The 20942-nt window shown below is 40.0% G+C and overlaps 1 protein-coding gene across 1 annotated transcript in view; it reads left to right on the top strand.

Moving 5' to 3' along the window:
- SMU1 (SMU1 DNA replication regulator and spliceosomal factor) overlaps window positions 1-20086 on the top strand; it is a 34963-nt gene extending 14877 nt beyond the window's left edge. Inside the window, exons 5-12 of the mRNA XM_004047920.5 lie at window positions 45-173; window positions 1664-1783; window positions 4515-4631; window positions 5292-5419; window positions 6003-6129; window positions 8979-9146; window positions 13698-13850; window positions 14565-20086. Coding sequence (XP_004047968.1) covers window positions 45-173; window positions 1664-1783; window positions 4515-4631; window positions 5292-5419; window positions 6003-6129; window positions 8979-9146; window positions 13698-13850; window positions 14565-14663 — 1041 coding nt within the window. The 3' untranslated portion in view covers window positions 14664-20086. The remainder of the gene's footprint in view (window positions 1-44; window positions 174-1663; window positions 1784-4514; window positions 4632-5291; window positions 5420-6002; window positions 6130-8978; window positions 9147-13697; window positions 13851-14564) is intronic.
- Window positions 20087-20942: the final 856 nt, after the last annotated feature.

The raw sequence follows: 20942 nt of genomic DNA, 5'->3' as shown, positions 1-20942 counted from the left end.
TAAAAGCACCTGAACAGATTGCTATATTTTTTTTTTCCTCATAGGCACTGAAGTGGCAGCAGCATCAGGGATTGCTTCCTCCTGGTATGACCATAGATTTGTTTCGAGGCAAGGCAGCTGTCAAAGATGTGGAAGAAGAAAAGTTTCCTACACAACTGAGCAGGCATATTAAGGTAGGATCCTAAGACATTCAGCCAGTCAGTAATCATTTGTTGAGGACTTGTCATGGGCTCAGCCAGGCCCTGTGCCAGGGGCTTGGATAATTGTGGGGGAGAAATCATTCTCCAGCTCTGACAATATTCAGGGTTGCTGCAGGTGTCTACTGGGATACTGCTGTGGCCTGGGAGTGGTACACCTCAGATGTGTCATCTAATGGATGGACATCTAGCTTGACATCTAGCCCACCATCTGCCCTTGCACTTCTTCCCAGGAAGCCTGCATTTGGAAGAATGGTTAGTTCTTTTTTGGTTACACCTGGGACTGTGAACTTTGTATGTACTGCTCCTGTTTACCATTTTTATTTTGCCTGCTATGTGTCAGGCAGAGTGCCAGTGAGGGATTACAAAGTGGGCTTATGTGATGTTTGAGGAAAATGATTTTATCTTCCTATGGTGTGGTTTTTAAAAATTTTTAATTTATTTTTTATTATTTTAAATCTGAGAGTTTTCTAGGAAAAAGTGTTCTAGGTAATTCCCAGAATTACAAGTGTATTTGCTACTTTAGCATCTCTATATTACAGTTTCTCTGGATTTGTGCTCTAAATTCCTGGATTTTAAAATACTTCATATTCCTCAAATCTTTGACTTTGGGTTAACATTTTGGGTTTGCCTTTTCTGGATTATATATTCTAACTTGCAGATAAAGATATTTTTGAGCAGCACCTTTATTTACTCTGCCTGAAACCTTGAGACAAATAGAAATCCATCATTATTATGCTGCTGGGCTAAGATTTTCTGTTATAAACACTTTCCTTTTTCGGCATTTAAGGTGAAATCCACATTAGAGCTTTTCTTTGTTCTTTCTACCTAATTTTCTGTAGTTTTCATCTGTTATTGGGAGCGTCCTCACTAGCAAATGCTCAGAATGCATTTATCAGACAGTATATTAGCTTTAATTAGTTCTTCTAAGTTTGGTCAGCTACACATTATCACTTGATTAAATGAAGGTTGTGAAACACTGATAGAAAGTTTATTTACAAAATAATATAGGGAAACATACATTTACTTTGAAAAAAGGAGTTTTTTCCCCCAGAGATACGCAACAGGAACATATTAGGCCATACTGAGTGTGAAAGTCACTCAGTATGAAAGTCACTCAGTGTGAAAGCCACTAACAGTGGCTGATTCTAGCAAAACAGTCTGAGCTAACAGGATTACTTGTTCTAAGTCCCATGTTAAAATAGCTTTTGTCCTTTCCTTTGGAAATATCAATCTCACATTCAAAAAACTAGCTTCAACTTAGTGCCTGGACTTAAAACTAAGTCAGAGAAAAATACATCCACCCAGCTCCCTGCGTCCAGGTACAGAAATACCCCTCCAATACTCTATAATATGGGCCAGCTATGACTTTATGCTAGGGCAGGGTTTCTCAAAAGGTTAAAAAAGGAATTGTTTTAAGTCCACTAGATAAAAATGCATCTGTTTCATTGTTTCATTTGAAACAGTTTGGTCAGAAATCACATGTGGAGTGTGCTCGATTTTCTCCAGATGGTCAGTATTTGGTCACTGGGTCTGTTGATGGATTCATTGAAGTATGGAACTTTACTACTGGAAAAATCAGAAAGGTAAAGTATTTTAAATGTGTTAACCTTCCTAGTGGAAAAATTACCTACTTTGAATTACTTACCTATGGCCTCTAAATCAGATTAGTTGAAAAAGGATCTGTATGTAATGAACATGTATTACTTTTGTAATTAAAAAACTCATTTAAAGCTAGGGACAGTGGTGCACACCTGTGGTCCTAGCTACTGAGGAGGCTGAGGCAGGAGGATCACTTAGTTGAACCCAGGAGTTCAACCCAGCCGGGGCAGCATAGTGAGACTGCGTCTCTACCAAAAAAAAATTTTTTTAAAATTGACCATGCATGCTTGTGTGCACCTATAGTTTTAGCTGCCTGGGAGGCTGAAGTGGGAGGATCCCTCAAGCCAGGAGTTTGAGGTTGCAGTGAGCCATGATTATGCCACTGCATTCTAGCCTGGGCAGCAACGCTGTCTCAAAAACAAAAAGCAAAAAACGGTATGTTTAATTAAATTCCAATTTTATTAACCAAGGGAGGACCTTTATGATCTGTAATTGTTTTATTATCTACTATTTTTACAAGTAAAAAATTTTTTTTCAGGCTGGGCGTGATGGCTCAGGCCTGTAATCCCAGCACTTTAGGAGGCTGAGGCGGGTGGATCACCTGAGGTCAGGAGTTTGAGACAAGCCTGGCCAACATGGTGAAACCCCTTCTCTACTAAAAATAAACTAAAAGAAAATTAGCTGGGCCTGGTGGTGGGTGCCTGTAATCCCAGCTACTCGGGAGACTGAGGCAGGAAAATTGCTTGAACGTGGGAGGTGGAGGTTGCAGTGAGCCGAGATCGTGCCACTGCACTCCAGCCTGGGCAACAAGAGCGAAACTCCATCTCGGGGGAAAAAACAAAACAAAACAGAGTTTCGCCCTTGTGGCCTAGGCTGGAGTGCAGGGGCACGATCTCGGCTCACTGCAACCTCCGCCTCCCGGGTTCAAGGGATTCTTCTGCCTCAGCCTCCAGAGTAGCTGGGATTACAGGGACGTGCAAAAAACAAAATTTTTTTTCAAGGGGTTATATGTACAACTGATACAAAGTTCAAAAAAACAGAAAAAGTTACTCAAGTAGTGTTTTGCTCCTACACTTGTACCTCAGCTAGTCATTTGCCTTCCTTGGGCCAGCCAGGATTACCAGTTTCTTATGTAACTTTCCTGGAATATCCTGTGTGTGTGTTACTTATTATGTATCCTTTTCAAAATTTTGTAATACAGATGATAGCATACTATATACCCTGTTATACTTCTTGCTTTTTATAGCATATGTTGGAGATTATTGCTGTATTATATTACATTGCATGGATTGAACCATGATGTATTTAACTACCCATTTTATTTAAGATCATTTCCAATCTAACCTAATTGTAGTACTGATTCTATTTCTCTTATAAATGAAGTTAAACATCTTTTTATATGTGAAAAGCCACCAATTTTTTTTTATTTTACTGAAGCCACTAATATTTCTTACACTATGAAGTCTGTTAATATCTTTTGCCCATTTTTCTGTTGGATTGTTCTTTATTGATTTGTAGGAGCTCTTTATATTTTAAGGAAATTAAGTTTTATAATATACATTACAAATATTTTAAAATTTTGACTTTTATCTCTTGATTTTGCTTGTTTTGTTTTACAGACTTGAAATTTTTTTATATCATCAAATTCATCTTTTTTCCTACAGTTTCTTCTAGTACTTTAATCTTTTATTTTATGTTTAATTTTTGACCCTTCAAGAATTTGTTTAGCGGGATAAAGTTGGTATAGATCCAAGTTAGTTTTTTCCCCATATAGTTATTTACTAACTTTTATCCACTGATTTAAAATGTAATTTTTTACTGGGCGCAGTGGCTCATGCCTGTAATCCCAGCACTTTGGGAGGCTGAAGTTGGTAGATCACTTGAGGTCAGGAGTTCGAGGCCGGCCTGGCTAACATGATGAAACCTTGTCTCTACTAAAAATGTAAAAATTAGCTGGGTGTTTTGGTGCGGACCTGTAATCCCGGCTACTTAGGCACCTGATGCAGGAGTATTGCTCGAACCCGGGAGGCAGAGGTTGTAGTGAGCTGAGATTGCATCACTGCACTGCAGCCTGGACGACAGAGCAAGACTCTGTCTCAAAAATAAATAAATAAAATGTAATTTTTATCGTAGAGTACCAAATTCCATTCTATGGGTAGTGGATTTATGAGTGATTTTTACTTTCTACTTTATATATTTCTTTATAGTTTGCTTTTATTTTTTAAACCAGGAAGCAGTCTCACTTTATAATTAGAAAAAAATAAGAAAGGTAATCCGTTTGAACAATAATGGATAATAAAAGAAGCATCACAAATAAATAGATTAGTCAGTAAAGTGTTTCAGGAAAGGTAGCTGATCATTTGGAAAAAATTAGTTTAGTTTCCCACATCATACAAAAATAGGTAAATTCAGATTTATTAAAGATGTAAAATATGAAACTAGAGAAATTTTGCCTAGAAAAAAATCAGTAAGCAAAAGATCTAGAGTAGTATGTGGGTATTTTTTATAATACTAATTTGAATTGTATAAAATTATTTATCCCCAGCAATATCACTAGGAACTAGTTACTTACTAGGAACGTGTATGCACGGCACTTCTGTTTACTTTGGGGGTTTAGAGTAGGTGCAATCCATTGCCCTGGTTTTTGTGAGTTTGTAGAGAACTGGGGTCTTGGCTTTGTGTTATTTTGATAACTGCTAACCATTGTTTCTTTAGGATCTTAAGTACCAGGCCCAAGATAACTTTATGATGATGGATGATGCTGTCCTCTGCATGTGTTTCAGCAGAGATACAGAAATGTTAGCAACTGGGGCCCAAGATGGAAAAATCAAGGTATGGATTAGTGCCACAGCCTCTCATATGTAGACATTTTGAATGTTCTGCTATGGGGTAGTGTCCTACATATGATATTCAGCATAATAATAGCTACTGATTATTGAGCATCAGCTTTATGCTAATCACTTTACTTTTTCTTATGTAATCTTAGTAACTCTGTCTGGGTGATCCAATAACATATTTAAGGTCACATACAAAAAAAAAAAAAAAAAAGGTCACATACTTGGTAAGTGATAGATCTGGGACTTTAGTTCATATCTGCTTATGCCCTTTCTATTGTACCACCCTGGCTTGCTGTATAAAAATCAAAATAACTGACTTTTTTTTTAAGGGGATGGTCTAATAGCCAATTTGTTGTGGTTTGTATTTAATGCTAGAAATACATCCTGGGCTACAGAAATTGCAGAAATGGTCTCTGCTGAGTGAACTTAGAGTCTATATTTTTGTTTTAATAATTTACAAGGAAAGAGTTTTAAGTTTCAAAGGATTCAGTTACCATTGTACTATGTGAACCAGACATCATATTCAGCTATTAGCATGCATTTTTAATGCTGTTTCAGTACCTTAGTGAGCATTGCATCTTGCTTGGCTCTGTGGGCTATTAATAGTAGGACACTTTACAAGGTTTTTTTAATTCTTTTTTTTTTTCAAATAAAGGTGTGGAAGATTCAGAGTGGACAATGTTTAAGGAGATTTGAGAGGGCACACAGTAAGGGTGTCACCTGTCTAAGCTTTTCTAAGGATAGCAGTCAGATCCTTAGTGCTTCTTTTGACCAGACAATTAGGTAAGTAAAAATCCCAAAACTGCTCTCACTTGAGTTTGATATAATGAGGCCATGGAGGGAGGTACTAGTGATTCCTTATGCTTTTACCATGATGATGTGATATGGAGAGGGAAGGTATGTGAGACCTTATGTCCCCAAAGTACAACTGACACTTGTTGTTGTGTCATTTGAGTTTTTACCCAGAAGAGACATTTGAAAGGGGGTAGCAGTGATTCATGTTTCTCAGAGTATGGTCTTATGGACCTACCTGCATCATAATCACTTTAGAGGGTCTGTTATACTCTAAAGGACCCAGCTGAGACCCACCGATCTCAATCTCCTGTTAACCTGTTTTTTAGAGGTCTATCCCTGAACAGAAGCTTGTGGTATTACTGGCATATTTTCTTCCAGCCTCTTTCTTTGCAAAGCTTTTGTTTGATTGTTTGATATAGTGAAAATTACACCGTATACACAATCACATAGCCCTCTTCACTTAATATTATAACATGAGCTTCTGTAATTTATCTAAAATGCATTCAATCATTGGTCACAACCATAAGATATTAAATATTTATTGTTCTTTTCATTTACTTTCATTTGGTAGAATTCATGGTTTAAAATCTGGGAAAACCCTGAAGGAATTTCGTGGCCATTCCTCCTTTGTTAACGAAGCAACATTTACACAAGATGGACATTACATTATTAGTGCATCCTCTGATGGCACTGTAAAGGTTAAGTATTTGCTATCAGTTTATTTTGGGATGTCTACCCCATCTTTGTCCTTTGAGGAGTTTTCAGTGGTGATAATGGGAATGATTGTGCTGTAGTAAACCTCTTTCCTGGCTATTTTAGCCGTAATTGAGGTGAGTCTGAGACAACAACAGTATTCTGTGGGTAATTCCCATTGGCCTTGGGACCCCAATCTCAAACCTTTTCAATCCAAACAAACTTTATCATGTGTAGGAAAAGAGGAAGGGTGAAGAGTCCTAAACTTAAGCCATCCCCCATTCACAGATACACATGGTGGTTAAATCTGTTTTGCCATAGGTATGGTCCACCTGCTAACAGTCAAATTCACGAAAGTCTCAGTGGCCTAATAAATAGATCTCTTTTTTGTTGCACAGCCTCACTGCACTCCTGGTCCCCAGATTTAGGGCCTTCCTAGTAGCATTTATAGAGGAATAGGAGAGGTGTTGAGTAAAACTAAGCCTTCTCCTAGATAGTTATTTAATAAGTAATTTGCTGAAAGTAATGGATCTTCAGTACCTTTAAAGATTTAGTTATTTGAAGAGAGGTTCTCATTTCCTAGAAAAGATATGAGAAACCCAAATAGAAAATTATTAGAGATCTTTGAGACACTCTATTTACATTCTGGACCTAATCTTTTTGAATTGTCTTATATGAGTGAGTACTTTGTGGCAGAAGATCTAGACATTTTAATAAAACATTTTAATACAAATATCTAGATATTTTAGATACATATTTAAGTATCTAAAATTCAGACAGCCAGGGGTGGTGGCGTATACCTGTATTCCTAGCTACTTGGGAGGCTGAGGTGAAAGGATCACTCGAACCCATGAGTTTGAGGCTGCATTGAGCAATTTTCTCACCACTGTACTTCAGCCTGGGCAACAGAGCAAGAACCTGTCTCAGTCAATCAATAAATGTATGTGTGTATATATATATATGTATATATATATATATATATGTATATATGTCAGACCACCGTCTGAAATTGCTGTTCATGATTGGAAATCGAACTGGGAACCCGAAGGCAGGAGATGTATGCTCCCTTGGGATGTATGGGGAAATCACACAGAGCTGTTAGTACTTCAGTCATGGGATTTGCTCTCATGCTATGCATATGGGCCTCACAACTTGTAAATGCCACTGGAAGATGGCTTATCTAAGGTTCCTTATTTTGTGGTCTTTCCCCCTTAGTTCTGCAGTGAGTGGGGCAAAGCGTGTCACTGACCTTTTGAATGGAAAACACTGGAAGCCTTAGCGTTCTTAATTCCTGAAATGTTCATTTTTTCTTCTAAGCAACTGGGCTTCAGAGGAGATTAGGGCAGGCGATAACAGTGTTGACACCAGGGCAACTGTTTTCTCCTGTTTATGGGTATTTATTCAACATCTGCTTTGTGCCAAGCTCCATGGAAGGCACAGGGGAAACACAGCAGAGTCCATGCCTTAGAGACTTTGTACCTGATGAATTGAGTGGTATCAGGACAATGCTATTTAATGTTTGATCCATCCCTTCTCTAAGCACATCTCAGATTTCTGTGCTACCTGATTTAACCCTTTCAGTTCATAGAACCCAGAAGGATAAGGTGAAAACATAGACCGGGCAAAGTAATACAAGTGGCCAAGAGTAGCTTCCACTTCAAAGTTCCTCATGTGTGTGTGCTAACATTGTGACTTCTCTTCAGTCATTGTCAGTATAAACTGTACATTGGAATCATTTGTAGCTTTTTAAAAAATGCCTATGCCTCACCCTAGACCTACCACATCAAAATCTCAGGATAGAGTCTCAAGCTAAAAAGCCTCTATTTGAGCCAGGCTTATTGGCACCTGCCTGTAGTCCCGTACTCAGGAGGCTGAAGTGAGAGGATCGCTTGAACTCAGGAGTTTAATGCCAGCAGAGGCAATAGGGCAAAATAGCGAGATCTCATCTCTTTAAAAAAAAAAAAAAAAAGAAAAGCAGTTTTTGTTTTGTTTGTTTGTATTTTATTTTAATTATTTTAAATAGAGACAAGATCGCACTATATTGCCCAGGCTGGTCTTGAACTCCTGGCCTCAAGTGATCCACCCGCCTTGGCTTCCCAAAGTGCTGACATTACAGGCGTGAGCCACCATGGCCGACCCCCTGTTTGGTTTTGATATCCAGACAAGGGTAGCTTTCTGGTTGTTTATGACAGTAGCAGTGTTGACAAACAACTAATTTTAAAGAGAGAGAGCTCTATTGGCTAAGGAAAAAATGTATGAGAAAAGATCATAGATTTTTTAAAGTTTTTAAGTTTTAGTTTGTGACTTTGGCTTTGCCAATAAATCAACAAATACATGATGAATGCTTACTCTATTACAGTTGGTCCTCTGTATCCGGAACATGGATTCAACCAATCACAAATTGAAAATATTTGGGGGAAAAAAAGAAAATAACACAAAATTCTAAAAAGCAAAACTTAAATCTGCCCCATGCCAAGTACTACATTGAATCCATACAAAGGAAGTGGTGTGTGGGCATTGTATTAGGTATTATAAGTAATCTAGAGATGATTTAAAGCATACAGGAGGATGTGCATAGTTTATATGCAAATACATCATTTTATGTATGGGACTTGAGTATCCTTGGATTTTGGTATCTAAAGGGGATCCTGGAACCAATTCCTCACAGATACCGAGGGAAAACTGTATAATATGGCAGTGCTGGATATTTGATTGGACCTAAAATCAAGTAAGAAACTTTTTTCCCCTGAATCATTTCTATTCTTTTTTAGTAAACTGTTAATATTTTAAACCCTAAAACTTTAGAAATTTTTATACCTAAAAAAGGTTTATAACTTAAATTTCTGTGTGGTAGATCTGGAATATGAAGACCACAGAATGTTCAAATACCTTTAAATCCCTGGGCAGCACCGCAGGGACAGATATTACCGTCAACAGTGTGATTCTACTTCCTAAAAACCCTGAGCACTTTGTGGTGTGCAACAGATCAAACACGGTGGTCATCATGAACATGCAGGGGCAGGTGAGTGTTCAGAACGTACCCTTGCACAGGACCTGTGGGCCATTCCCAAATCACTTCCTGGTCCAGGCCCACCATCCCAATAACCAAATTTGGGTTCATTTCTCTGTAAACCGTGTAAGCTGTATTTGTTTTTCAGATTTATTTATAGCTCCGTAAAACATCTCTTTGGTATTTCAAAAGTGATCTCCTTTCCCCTGGATGTTTGTATATTAAGCACTTTCATCCTTTGGATAAATGAAGCTCCTATCTGTCTTTAAGCCTCCTTCAGAACCTCACTGAAGATTTTAAGATAACAATGTTTGTCTGAGTTAGGGGGATACAGTGTAGTATGGATTACCAACTCAGGACATTTCCTAGCTACCACGATCTAAAGTGGAACACTAATAGGAGAAGGGCAGCAGCAGTGTCCTCAGTGTATTTTTAATCAGAAAACCTGCAAGGTTCTCAAGGAATCTCACTTTTGTGGACTGTGAAGTAGCACTGGGGGTGTCAGAAGCATCAAGTTTGAGGACTCAAGCCCTAGGTATGTATGGTAGTGCTATTGGATTATTGGCCTGGACACTTGGGGATCTTGCTGACCATAGAGAAGACCCAGGGGCTGGTGTGTAGTACTCTCTTTCCATTCTTTGAGTTCTGTAACTGATGGAGTAGTAGTTCCGAATCCATAGCTGAGATGGCTGGTCCGCAGTATCTTTTGGGCCACTGCATAATAGCTACAGCTGCCCAGTGCCTCTGCTGAGCACACTTCACAGTTCTGTGCTTGACTTTTTAAAATACTTTATTTTGAAAAAATAATTTTAGATTCACATAGAGTTGCAAAAATAGTACAGAAGAGTTCCTGTGTTTCGCTCTTCAAATTCCTCCAATGATAACATCTTATATAATAATAATACAATGATCAGAACTAGGAAATTGACATTGGTACAGTTATTAACTCTATTACAGATCTTATTTAGATATAACCAGTTTTTACATGCATTCTTTTTATTTATTTATTTTTAAGCAGGGATATAATCATTCTGTAAAGTTTCATTACATGTATAGAGTCATGTAACCACTATTACAATCAGGATACAGAACTTTTTTTTTTTTTTTTTTTTTTTTTTTTGAGATGGAGTTTTGCTCTTGTTGCCCAGGCTGAAGTGCAATGGCGTGATCTCGGCTCACTGTAACCTCCGCCTCCCGGGTTCAAGCGATTCTCCTGCCTCAGCCTCCCGAGTAGCTGGGATTTCTAGTAGAGACGGGGTCACTCCAAGTTGGTCAGGCTGGTCTCGAACTCCTGACCTCAGGTGATCCACCTGCCTCGGCCTCCGAAAGTGCTGGGATTACAGGCGTGAGCCACTGCGCCTGGCCAGGATACAGAATGGTTTTATTCCCAAAGAAACTCTCATGCTACATCTTTATAGTCACGTCTTCCCCATAACCCTAGCCCCTGGCAACTACTGATGAGTTTTCCATTGTCATAATTTGTTGTTTTTTAAAAAATAGACTTCTAAGAGTAGTTTTAGGTTCACAGCAAAATTGAGCAGAAAATACGGACGGTTCCCATATTTCCTCTGTCCCCCCAACGGGCACAGCCTTCCCCACTATCAGTATCTCGTGCCAGAGTGGTACGTTTGTTACAACTGATGAACCTGCATTTGGTACATCATTAACACACAAAGGCCATAGTTTACATTAGGATTCACTCTTGGTGTTGTATGTTCTGTAGGTTTGGACAAATGTATAATGGCAGGTGTCTACCATTAGAGAATTGTACAGAGTAGTTTCACTTCCCAGAAATTCTCTGTGCCCTTTTTATTCTTCCTCCCTCCCCACTAACTTCCGGCAACCACTGATCTTTTTCTGTCTCCATAGTTTTGCCTTTTCTAGGAAGTTATGTAGTTGGAAACATAAAGTATGTAACTTTTTCATTTTGACTTCTTAATAAGATGCATTTTTCTCCTTGTTTTTTCATGGTTTGATAGCTTATTTTTTATTTATTTTTTTTGAGATGGAGTCTCACCTTCTCCCCCAGGCTGGAGTGCAGTGGCGCGATCTCAGCTCACTGCAACCTCCGGCCCCCGGGTTCGAGCGATTCTCCTGCCTCAGCCTCCCGAGTAGCTGGGATTACAGGTGCCTCCCACTGCACCCTGCTAATTTTTGTATTTTTAGTAGAGACAGGGTTGCACCATCTTGGCCAGGCTGGTCTTGAACTCCTGACCTCGTGATGCACTCGCCTCAGCTTCCCAAAGTGCTGGGATTACAGGCCTGAGCCACCACACCTGGCTTTTTTTTTTTTTTTAAGTGCTTAATAACATTTATTTATCCAGTCATCTACCGAAGGACATCTTGGTTGCTTCCAAGTTTTGGCAATTATGAGTAAAGCTGCTATAAACGTCCATGTGCAGATTTTTGTGTGAATATGTTTTCTATTTCTTTGGGTAAATGCTAAGTAGTGTGATTACTGGATTGTATGGTAAAGTATGTTTAGTTGTAAGAAACTATCAAACTGTTCCAAAATGGATGTATCCTTTTGTATTCTCACCCTTGGTGAATGAGAGAGTTCCTGTTACTCCACATCCTCACCAGCATTGAGTGTGGTCAGTGTTCTGGATGTTGGCCATTCAGATAATAGGTGTGTAGTGGTATCTCATTTTAATTTGCATTTCCACATGTGGAAATCTTTTCATATGCTCATTTGTCATCTCTATACTTCTGGTGAGGTGTCTGTTTCAGGTATTTGACTCATTTTTCAATTGGGTTGTTGTCTTACTGTTGAGTTTTAAGAGTTTTTTGTATATTTTGGATAATAGTTCTTTATCAAATCAAGTTTTTACAGATATTTTCTCCCAGTCCATGGCTTGTCTTTTCATTTTCTTCCTTTTTTGTTTTCGAGGCAGGGTCTTGCTCCATTGCCCAGGCTGGAGTGCAGTGGCATGATCATAGCTCACTGCATCCTTGAGCTCCTGGGCTCAAGAAATCTTCCGGCCTCAGTCTTCTAAGTGGCTGGGACTACAGGCACGTGCCACCATGCCCGACTTTTGTGTGTGTGTGTGTGTGTGGAAATGGGGTCATGCCATGTTGCTGAGGCTGGTCTCAAACTCCTGGCCTCAAGTGATCCTCCCACCTTAGCCTCCCAGAGTGCTAGGATTACAGGCATGAGCCACTGCATCTGGCCTCATTTGCTTGACAGTGGCTTTTACAGAGTAGAAAATTTTAATTTTAATGAAGTCTAGCTTATCAGTTATTTCATGGATCATGTCTTAGGAGTTGTATCTAAAAAGTCATTAAACTCAAGATCATCTAGATTTTCTTTTTTGTTATCCTCTAAGAGTTTTATGTACAGTTTTGAGTTTTACATTTAGGTCTGTGATCCATTTTGAGTTAATTTTTGTGAAGACTGTAAGGTCTTTATTTTATTGTGTCTAGATACATTTTCTTACATGTAAGTGTCCAATTATGGCATCTCTTGTTGAAAACACTATCTTTTCTCTATTATATTGCTTTTGCTACTTTGTCAAAAATCAGTTGAGTGTATTTCTGGGCTTTGTATCCTGTTCCATTGATCCAGTACCACACTGTCTTCATTACTGTAGATTTGTAGTAAATCTTGAAGTTGGGTATTGTGAGCCCTCCAACTTTGTCCTTCTCTTTCAACATTGAGTTTGCTATTCTGGGTCTTTTGCCTCTTTGCGTAAGCTTTAGAATTGGGTTGTCAATATCCACAAAATAATTTGCTGGGATTTTGATTGGGATTGTATGAAATCTGTAGATTAAGTTGGGAAGAACTGACGTCTTTACCATATTGAGTCTTCCTGTTCATGAACATAGAATATCTCTGTGTAGTTCTTTGATATCCTTCATCAGAATTTTGTAATTTTCCTCATTTAAATATTGTATGTATTTTGTTAGATTTATACCTAAGTATTTTCACTTTGGGGCTGCTAATGTAAATGGTATCATGTTTTAAATTTCAAGTTAATCCCAAGCCCTAACCCTTGGCAACCACTGATCTGTTTTCCATTATTATAATTTTGTCATTTTGAAAATGGTATAGAAATGGAAGCATATAGTATGTAAACTTTTCGCCTTTTCAGATTGGTTTCTCTCAGCTTGGTTTATGATGATTTTAATGTTATCAATAGAGCAAGCAAAGTCTTAGAGACTGAGTGTCATCCTGCATGGGGAAAGCTTCTCATTCTGTTAGAGGAAACTGGAGAGCAGACATCCAGAAAGCTTTGAGAAATACTGGTATATTGATTTAGAAAATTGTTTTTTGTATGGCAATGAAATTTGCTTAAGGGTAATATGTCTCTTTAGGGCATGATTGGTGACGTGGGATGTATGAATTCTAAATTTTTGTCTGCCACTTAGTTTAGATTACTTATCTATTGAATATTTCCCAGGCAAGGGGAGTTAGCACATGATGAACAGGACTGGAGATCTAATTACAAATGATAGTAAACCAAAGTGCAAAATAACAATGTAAAAATGTCAGTTTAAAATGCTGCACATGGTTGAGCTGCTACTAATCCTGATGTTTTTGTCTTGGGGTGTGGTGTGATCTAGATTGTCAGAAGCTTCAGTTCTGGTAAAAGAGAAGGTGGGGACTTTGTTTGCTGTGCCCTCTCTCCCCGTGGTGAATGGATCTACTGTGTAGGGGAGGACTTTGTGCTCTACTGTTTCAGTACAGTCACTGGCAAACTGGAGAGAACTTTGACAGTGAGTATTACTTACTAAGTTCATCTAAAGAAATATGGTAAGACTTGCGTCTTTCTGAACTCTGAAGTATGTGCCTTTTCCAGAGCTATCAATGTGACCCTCAGTATAAAATATGTTGTTTTAAAACATTTAGCTCCATGTCAAATTCAAGAAGTAAAATTAATGTCAGCTGCTATGATGATCCCCAAATCTCAGTGGCTTAACACTATATAAGTTTGTTTATTTTTATTTTATTTTATTTTATTTTGAGAGGGAGTCTCACTCTGTCACCCAGGCTGGAGTGCAGTGGTGTGATCTCGGCTCACTACAACCTCTGCCTCCTGGTTTCAAGTGATTCTCCTGCCTCAGCCTCCCAAGTAACTGGGACTGCAGGCACGTGCCACCACTCCTGGCTAATTTTTTGTATCTTTAGTGAAGACGGGGTTTCACCCTGTTGGCCCGGCTGGTCTTGAACTCCTGACCTCAAGTGATCCACCCGCCTCTGCCTCCCAAAGTACTGGGATTACAGACATGAGCCACTGCGCCCAGCCTAAAGTTTATTATTATGTCACAATGTGATGTGAGTTGGAAAACTCTCCTCCATCTTTCTCCTATGCCATTTGGAATATGTGGCCTCCCAAGATCTCTTTTTCCCTTCCACCCACATCTGGAAGCCTCATCAGAGTGATTTATTGCAGATCTGTACACCCTAACCCTGTGCTTTACGTGTTCCAGGTGCATGAGAAGGATGTGATTGGTATTGCACATCACCCTCATCAGAACCTGATTGCTACCTACAGTGAAGATGGACTCCTAAAGCTCTGGAAACCATAATTCAACTTTTCTTTTTAAATCAGCTTGAAAGCACGTACTTAAATGAAGGCATATTCATGTAATGTGCTTTTTTTTTTTTTTTTTTTTTGCCAGCTTTTCTAAGCAAATAGATTGTCTGAATTAGTCACAGAATAATTTTGTGAAAATTCATGTTTAAGTAGCAACTACCCTTTCTTTTTTTATATATTTTTAAGGTATTAGTTTATCTTCTTCTAACTGGTGCAGTCACTTAATGTTTTCATTAATCTTCGACCTGGAGAGTGAAATACTGATATTTCTAGAAAAAAATTCTACTCCTTTGATTATTTGAAATGCTGAGGAAAATGTCCCTCCCATAGTAAAACTTGTAAATAAGGAACTATATCATATTCAGTAGCTGTGTTCTGTTCCATCTTTTTTTTTTTTTTTGAGATGGAGTTTTGCTTGTTGCCCAGGCTGGAGTGCAGCAGCACGATCTTGGTTCACTGCAACCTCCGCCTCCCAGGTTCAAGCGATTCTCTTGCCTCAGCCTCCCGAGTAGCTGGGGACTACAGGTGTGCAACACCATGCCTGGCTAATTTTTTTGTATTTTTAGTAGAGATGGGGTTTCACCATGTTGGCCAGGCTGGTCTCAAACTCCTGACCTCAAAGGATCCACCCGCCTTGGCCTCCCAAAGTGCTGGGATCACCCGCGTGAGCCACCATGCCCGGCCCATCTTTTTTTTTTTTTTTTTTTTTAAGATGTTAATAAACTTTATACCTTTCTGGAGACTTTGTTCTAAAATGTACATAAATGCTCATCTAGTTAACATATTTACTTAGAATGTGGGAGGAGGAGTGACATTATTATCCCTGAATCTCAAGTACAGCAGAAGTGAACTCCTGGGATAGTAGGATAGACTAACATGTAAAAAGGCCAGGTGATGCATAGGTTCTCATTTCACTGCCCTCAGCCTTCCTCTCCTTCTGAGCTGTGCCTTCTCACACGTTCAGTCAACTCCAGGAAATATTGTCTCCATCTTCTGGATAGAACTAGTTGCAGGATCCGTTACAAGAATTCAGAGTTTTGGCATCTCCCCTTTGTATGTTGTAGGAGAAGGTTTGGCATTGAAAATGTGCTGTTGTTCCAAAGAAAAATTAGCAAAGGACTTGAGATTTAGAAAAGTCTCCTTTGTAATGTGCATCATTACCAGTTATCTAAAGAAAAACATGTAAAAGCCAACAAAACCCTTGAAAATATTTTGCATATGGATGTCTGTTTCACGTTTCAACTGAAGATGTATAGAGCACCTCTGATGATGAGGAAGATACCATGCTAGGCAGTACTTTCAAGAACGTGAGTTCTTATTTCTGCAGGCCTTTTGTGGCCCCTTTTAAATGTTAGCATTTATTAGGTACAAACTAGTGGGGAAGGTTTTTTTAAAAAGTTTTGCAGTCTTGTAATTTACCTTTTTAAAAAATTTATTTCATTTTTCTGAGATGGAGTCTTGCTCTGTTGCCCAGGCTGGAGTGCAGTGGTGCCATCTCAGCTAACTGCAACCTCCACTTCCCAGGTTCAAGCGATTCTCCTGCCTTAGCCTCCCAAGTAGCTGGGACTACAGGCGCATGCCACCATGCCTGGCTAATTTTTGTATTTTTAGTAGAGGGGGGTTTCGCCATGTTGGCCAGGCTGGTCTTGAACTCCTGACCTCAGGTGATCCGCCTGCCCTGGCCTCCCAAAGTGCTGGGATTACAGGCATGAGCCACTGCGCCCAGCCTTGTAATTTACCTTTGATGGTGACCCGAAATGCAGTATGATCCTATATGTGGCACGTAGTAATGTTCAGTGTTTGCTGAATTAATTCTGGGCAGCACTAAGAAATTCCTCTTTCCCAGTCATATTCTATAACACATTTCCCATTTGCCACAAAACCTGCAGCTTTTTGGTCCAGGTAATGACATTTGCTGCCATTTTGATGATTTAAAAATGGTCATGGGAGTTGAACATAGTCATGAATTCAGGATTCCTGAGCATGTAGACAGTCATCCCAGTGGAAAGACACGTTCACTTAAGAGAAGTTTAAGTTAGAGGAAACAGTTTATGCTAAAAAATTTTTAGAAAAATCCTTGAGAATTTTTGATTTAGTCTTGACCTCATGAAGCTGGTAGTTATGATGTGCATAGTTTGTACCACCGTTTATGAAGATGGAGAATCTAGTCAGCACGTGTTGGTTTATTCTAGGAATTTTTATGGAGCATTTCTGTTGCTGGCACCAGGTGCTGAATATGGTTAAAAAAAGACTCGTTTCTGCCTAAACATAGGGAAGAAGAGCAAATTAAAAGGAGTAATTAAAACTGATAAAAGCTCAAGTTACCTTTGTGATGATGAGAGGCGGGGCAGTTAACGCGAAAGGGTTGGGAAAGGCTTCCTGGAGGGACTGGAGGGCGGTCTAAGCACAGGGAACCTAACCGGGGACTCCACCGTGGCATAGCAGCAAGGTATGTGCCGGGCAAAATGATAGGTGTCTTGGGAGACCAGGCAAAGAGAGCTGGATTAGGAGCCGTTAAGTATATATTTTTCTTCTTTTTAAATAAAATAATGCACTGGGTGAACATGTAAACGCTAAGTTGAAAATCTGCCTTTCCCAGGTAACCCTTGTTAATCTTTCTACAACTTCATTTCGTACAAACCTGAAAAACACACTGATTTTGTCTTTAAATGGGCACACGCTGCTTACACTCCTCGGCGCCTAGCCTTTCTGAAGCCCCACGCGGCCGTCCCTCCAGCACTGAAGTCTGGGACAGCCCAGCTCCCCTCCAGCGCCCTCAGCCAGACCGCGGCGGGGTCGGGCCGCGCACGCGCAAGGCGGACGGCCGGATCTGGGGCGCCGCTGCTTCGGGTGGGCGCGAGGTAGGAGTCCCATCTTGGGTCCAGGGCCGGTAGAGCCCCTTACCGGAGGTAGGGAGACTGCGCACCCGCTAGAGCCAACTGTCAGGGCCTGCAGACGTCGGGTGTCGTCACTGTTACAAAATTGGCGGTCACATCGTCTTAAGGGCCGGTGGCAGCGGCTGCGCGAACGGGAGTTGACTGCCGGGAATCAGTGCGCACTTCCTTCTGAATTGGGCGTGTGCAGTCGGTTCCTAGGGAAGTGCTCTGCTGCAGCCACCAGATTTAACGGATGCTGCTCTCTAGCACTTAACATAGAAGCTAAACTACCTGGCGTTAAAATTAATTCCATGAGCATAAGGACATTTGTCCTATCCCCTATTCTGCTGTTGAATTAATGACTGGAAAATATTGCGCGGAGGTATTTGGGGGTAGTATGGCTTTTTTTTTTTTTTAACAGCAAATGGTATAAATCTCAGGTACAATTCAGTATCTTCTTCACCAGTTGTTTTTTTTTCAGCATGTATTATTACTACCACTAACAGCCTCTGTTGAGCCCTTCATTGCTATGTAAGCAGCCATATTTAATTCTCAGAACAATGTAATGAGGGTGCGCAAATGCACATGAAGAAACAGGTTTCCAGACGTGAGGCACCTAACTTAGTCCAACTTGCACGAAGCTCGCATTGAAAACCAGATGTGACTCCAAAGCTAGGTTTTTTTTCTCTTGCCTCACTCTCAATATTGCTGTCAGTTCCTCCTCAATCTTTAGGTTTGGGCAGGGACAAAGAATACATGGGTTGTTTCTCCACGTGCTGCAAACACATTCACCTAAGCAGAGCACAGGTAGTGAGATGAGTAGAGAGAACTGAATTAGAGGATTCTGGATGTCAGTCTTTGCTGTCACTTCTTTTGGCTTGTGCTAGAACAGTGGTTCTTAAAGTGTCACCTGATAGACACATTCTAAGGTCCTATCCCAGACCTACAGAATCAGAAATTGGTGGTGGGGCCCAGCAAGCGTGCTCAAATTTGAGAGCAGGTAGACTACAGGGTAGTTTCCGCATATACAAAAGGTGTTTTAATTCTTGCTGTCAGTCTCAGAAGTTTCATGCTGAGATAACCAAATTTAAATGATAAAGGTGCAAGACTGACTCTTAAAATCACATTTTTCAAATTGCCATGGCTTGCTAGTGTTCTCATTCACTGTGCTTTTACAGCTTCATTTTCCACTATTTTAAGAGAAGAAATTGCTATGAAGTGTATGTCCAAGTGAGGAAGTTTCCTGGTCTGAGGTTGTTTAAAACTTACAATAGGCCGGGCACGGTGGCTCAAGCCTGTAATCCCAGCACTTTGGGAGGCCGAGGTGGGTGGATCACGAGGTCAGGAGTTCAAGACCAGCCTGGCCAACATGGTGACACCCTGTCTCTACTAAGGATACAAAATTAGCCGGGCATGGTGGCACACGCCTGTAGTCCCAGCTACCTAGGAGGCTGAGGCAGGAGAATAGCTGGAACCCGGGAGGCAGAGGTTGCAGTGAGCTGAGACTGTGCCACTGCACTCCAGCCTGGGTGACAGAGCAAGACTTGGTCTCAAAAACAAAAAAAAAACAAACCAAACTTGCAATAGCAAGGGCTGCCCATTATTTAACCTTCCACGGCAATTTTAACAGTGGTATTCTGTTCCAAGTGGTTAATATTAAATCCATGTGTCAGTGTTGGTGGCTTTCAACCTTGGCTGCGCATAATCATTTTGATGCTTAGGCTACACCCAGCCGAGTTATACAGAATCCCTGGAGGGTGGGACCTGATGAGTGTTTTAATGTTTCCCGGGTAATTCCAATGGTAGCCAAGGTTAAGAACCAGTACCGTGTGTACAAAAAAGTTGAGAAGCTAATTTCACGTACAGAAAATTTGCCACTGTTCCAAGAGCACTCTCAAGCGACATAATTGGCCTCTACTCCTATTCCCTACAAGTATGAATGGGCAGGAGAAGCATCACAGAGAAAGCAGAGTTAGTGCTGGAACTTGTATTTTTGTGGATGATGACCTTGGTTAATGTTTTAAGGGGCTTTGTTTTTTCATAGGCTCTCCCTCATTATATTGTTCTGAGAATTAAATATGGCTGCTTACATAGTAATGAAGGTTTCAACAGAGGCTGTTAGTGGTAGTAATAATACAAGCTGAAAAACTACACAGACAAACCTATCAGTTTCTGCCTCTTCAGGATATAACTATTAGGTTAGTGCAATAGTAATTGCGGTTTTTGCCATTAAAAGTAATGGCACATTACTTTTGCACCAACCGACCTAATATGACTTTCTTTTAGTGTTCTTAGGATTTTTAATTGTAAAACATGTAACAAATTTTCCTAAACAATTGTGCAATTCAGTGGCATTATTTACGATGTTACGCAACCACTATTGTATTTCCAAAATGTCATCACCCTAAACAGAAGCCCTGTAACATTGTCAATTAACTTCTCCTTCCCTTCCCCTCAGCCTTTGGTACTGTTTCTGCCTCAATGCATTTGTCTAGTTTAGTTCATATAAGTGAAATTATACAATACTTGTCCTTTTTTATCTGGCTTATTTCATTTAGCATGTTTTAAAGGTTCATCCATCTATCAAACAGTAAAGTGCTTCATATTTGGGGGAAGTATAAAAAGTATTCCTTTTAATCGCTGTGTATTTCACAGTGTATGTACACATGTATATTGAGAATTGAGAGATTTGTATGTACACATTAACCATTTGTTGGTGGACAGTCAGGTTTCCCCTTTGGGCTGTTGAGAATGCACAGTAAACACTGACCATACGAGTTTTTTTTTTTTTTTTTTTTTTTTTGAGACAGAGTCTCGCTCTTGTCGCCCAGGCTGGAGTACAATGATACAATCTTGGCTCACTGCAACCTCCACCTCCTGGGTTCAAGCGTTTCTCCTGCCTCAGCCTCCCAAGTAGCTGGGATTACAGGCGCCCACCACCACACCCGGCTAATTTTTGTCTTTTTAGTGGAGACGGGGTTTCACCATGTTGGCCAGGCTGGTCTTCAACTCCTGACCTTTAGGTGATCCGCCCGCCTAGGCTGCCCAAAGTGCTGAGATTAGAGGTATGAGGCACCGCGCCCGGCCTTCATTCGTTTTTAATTCCTTTTGTATAGTCATCCCTCAGTATCCATGGGGGTACTGGTTCCAGGACTTTCCATGGATACCAGAATCTGAGGGTACTCAAGTCCCTGATATAAAACGAGATGGTTATTTGCATATAACCTACACATGCTGCTTAATTTAGCCATCTAGCTCTAGGTTACTGGTAATACCTAATACAATGTAAGTACTATGTAAACAGCTGTTGTACTTTTAACAGCTTAAGTCTGTACATGGTCAGGAAACAATTTTTCCCAATTGTTTTTGATCCAAAGTTGACTAAATCCATGGAT

This window comes from Gorilla gorilla, chromosome 13 (assembly GCF_029281585.2).
Source record: "Gorilla gorilla gorilla isolate KB3781 chromosome 13, NHGRI_mGorGor1-v2.1_pri, whole genome shotgun sequence".
Lineage (NCBI taxonomy): Eukaryota > Metazoa > Chordata > Mammalia > Primates > Hominidae > Gorilla > Gorilla gorilla.
This window is presented reverse-complemented; position numbering and strand designations above follow the sequence as displayed.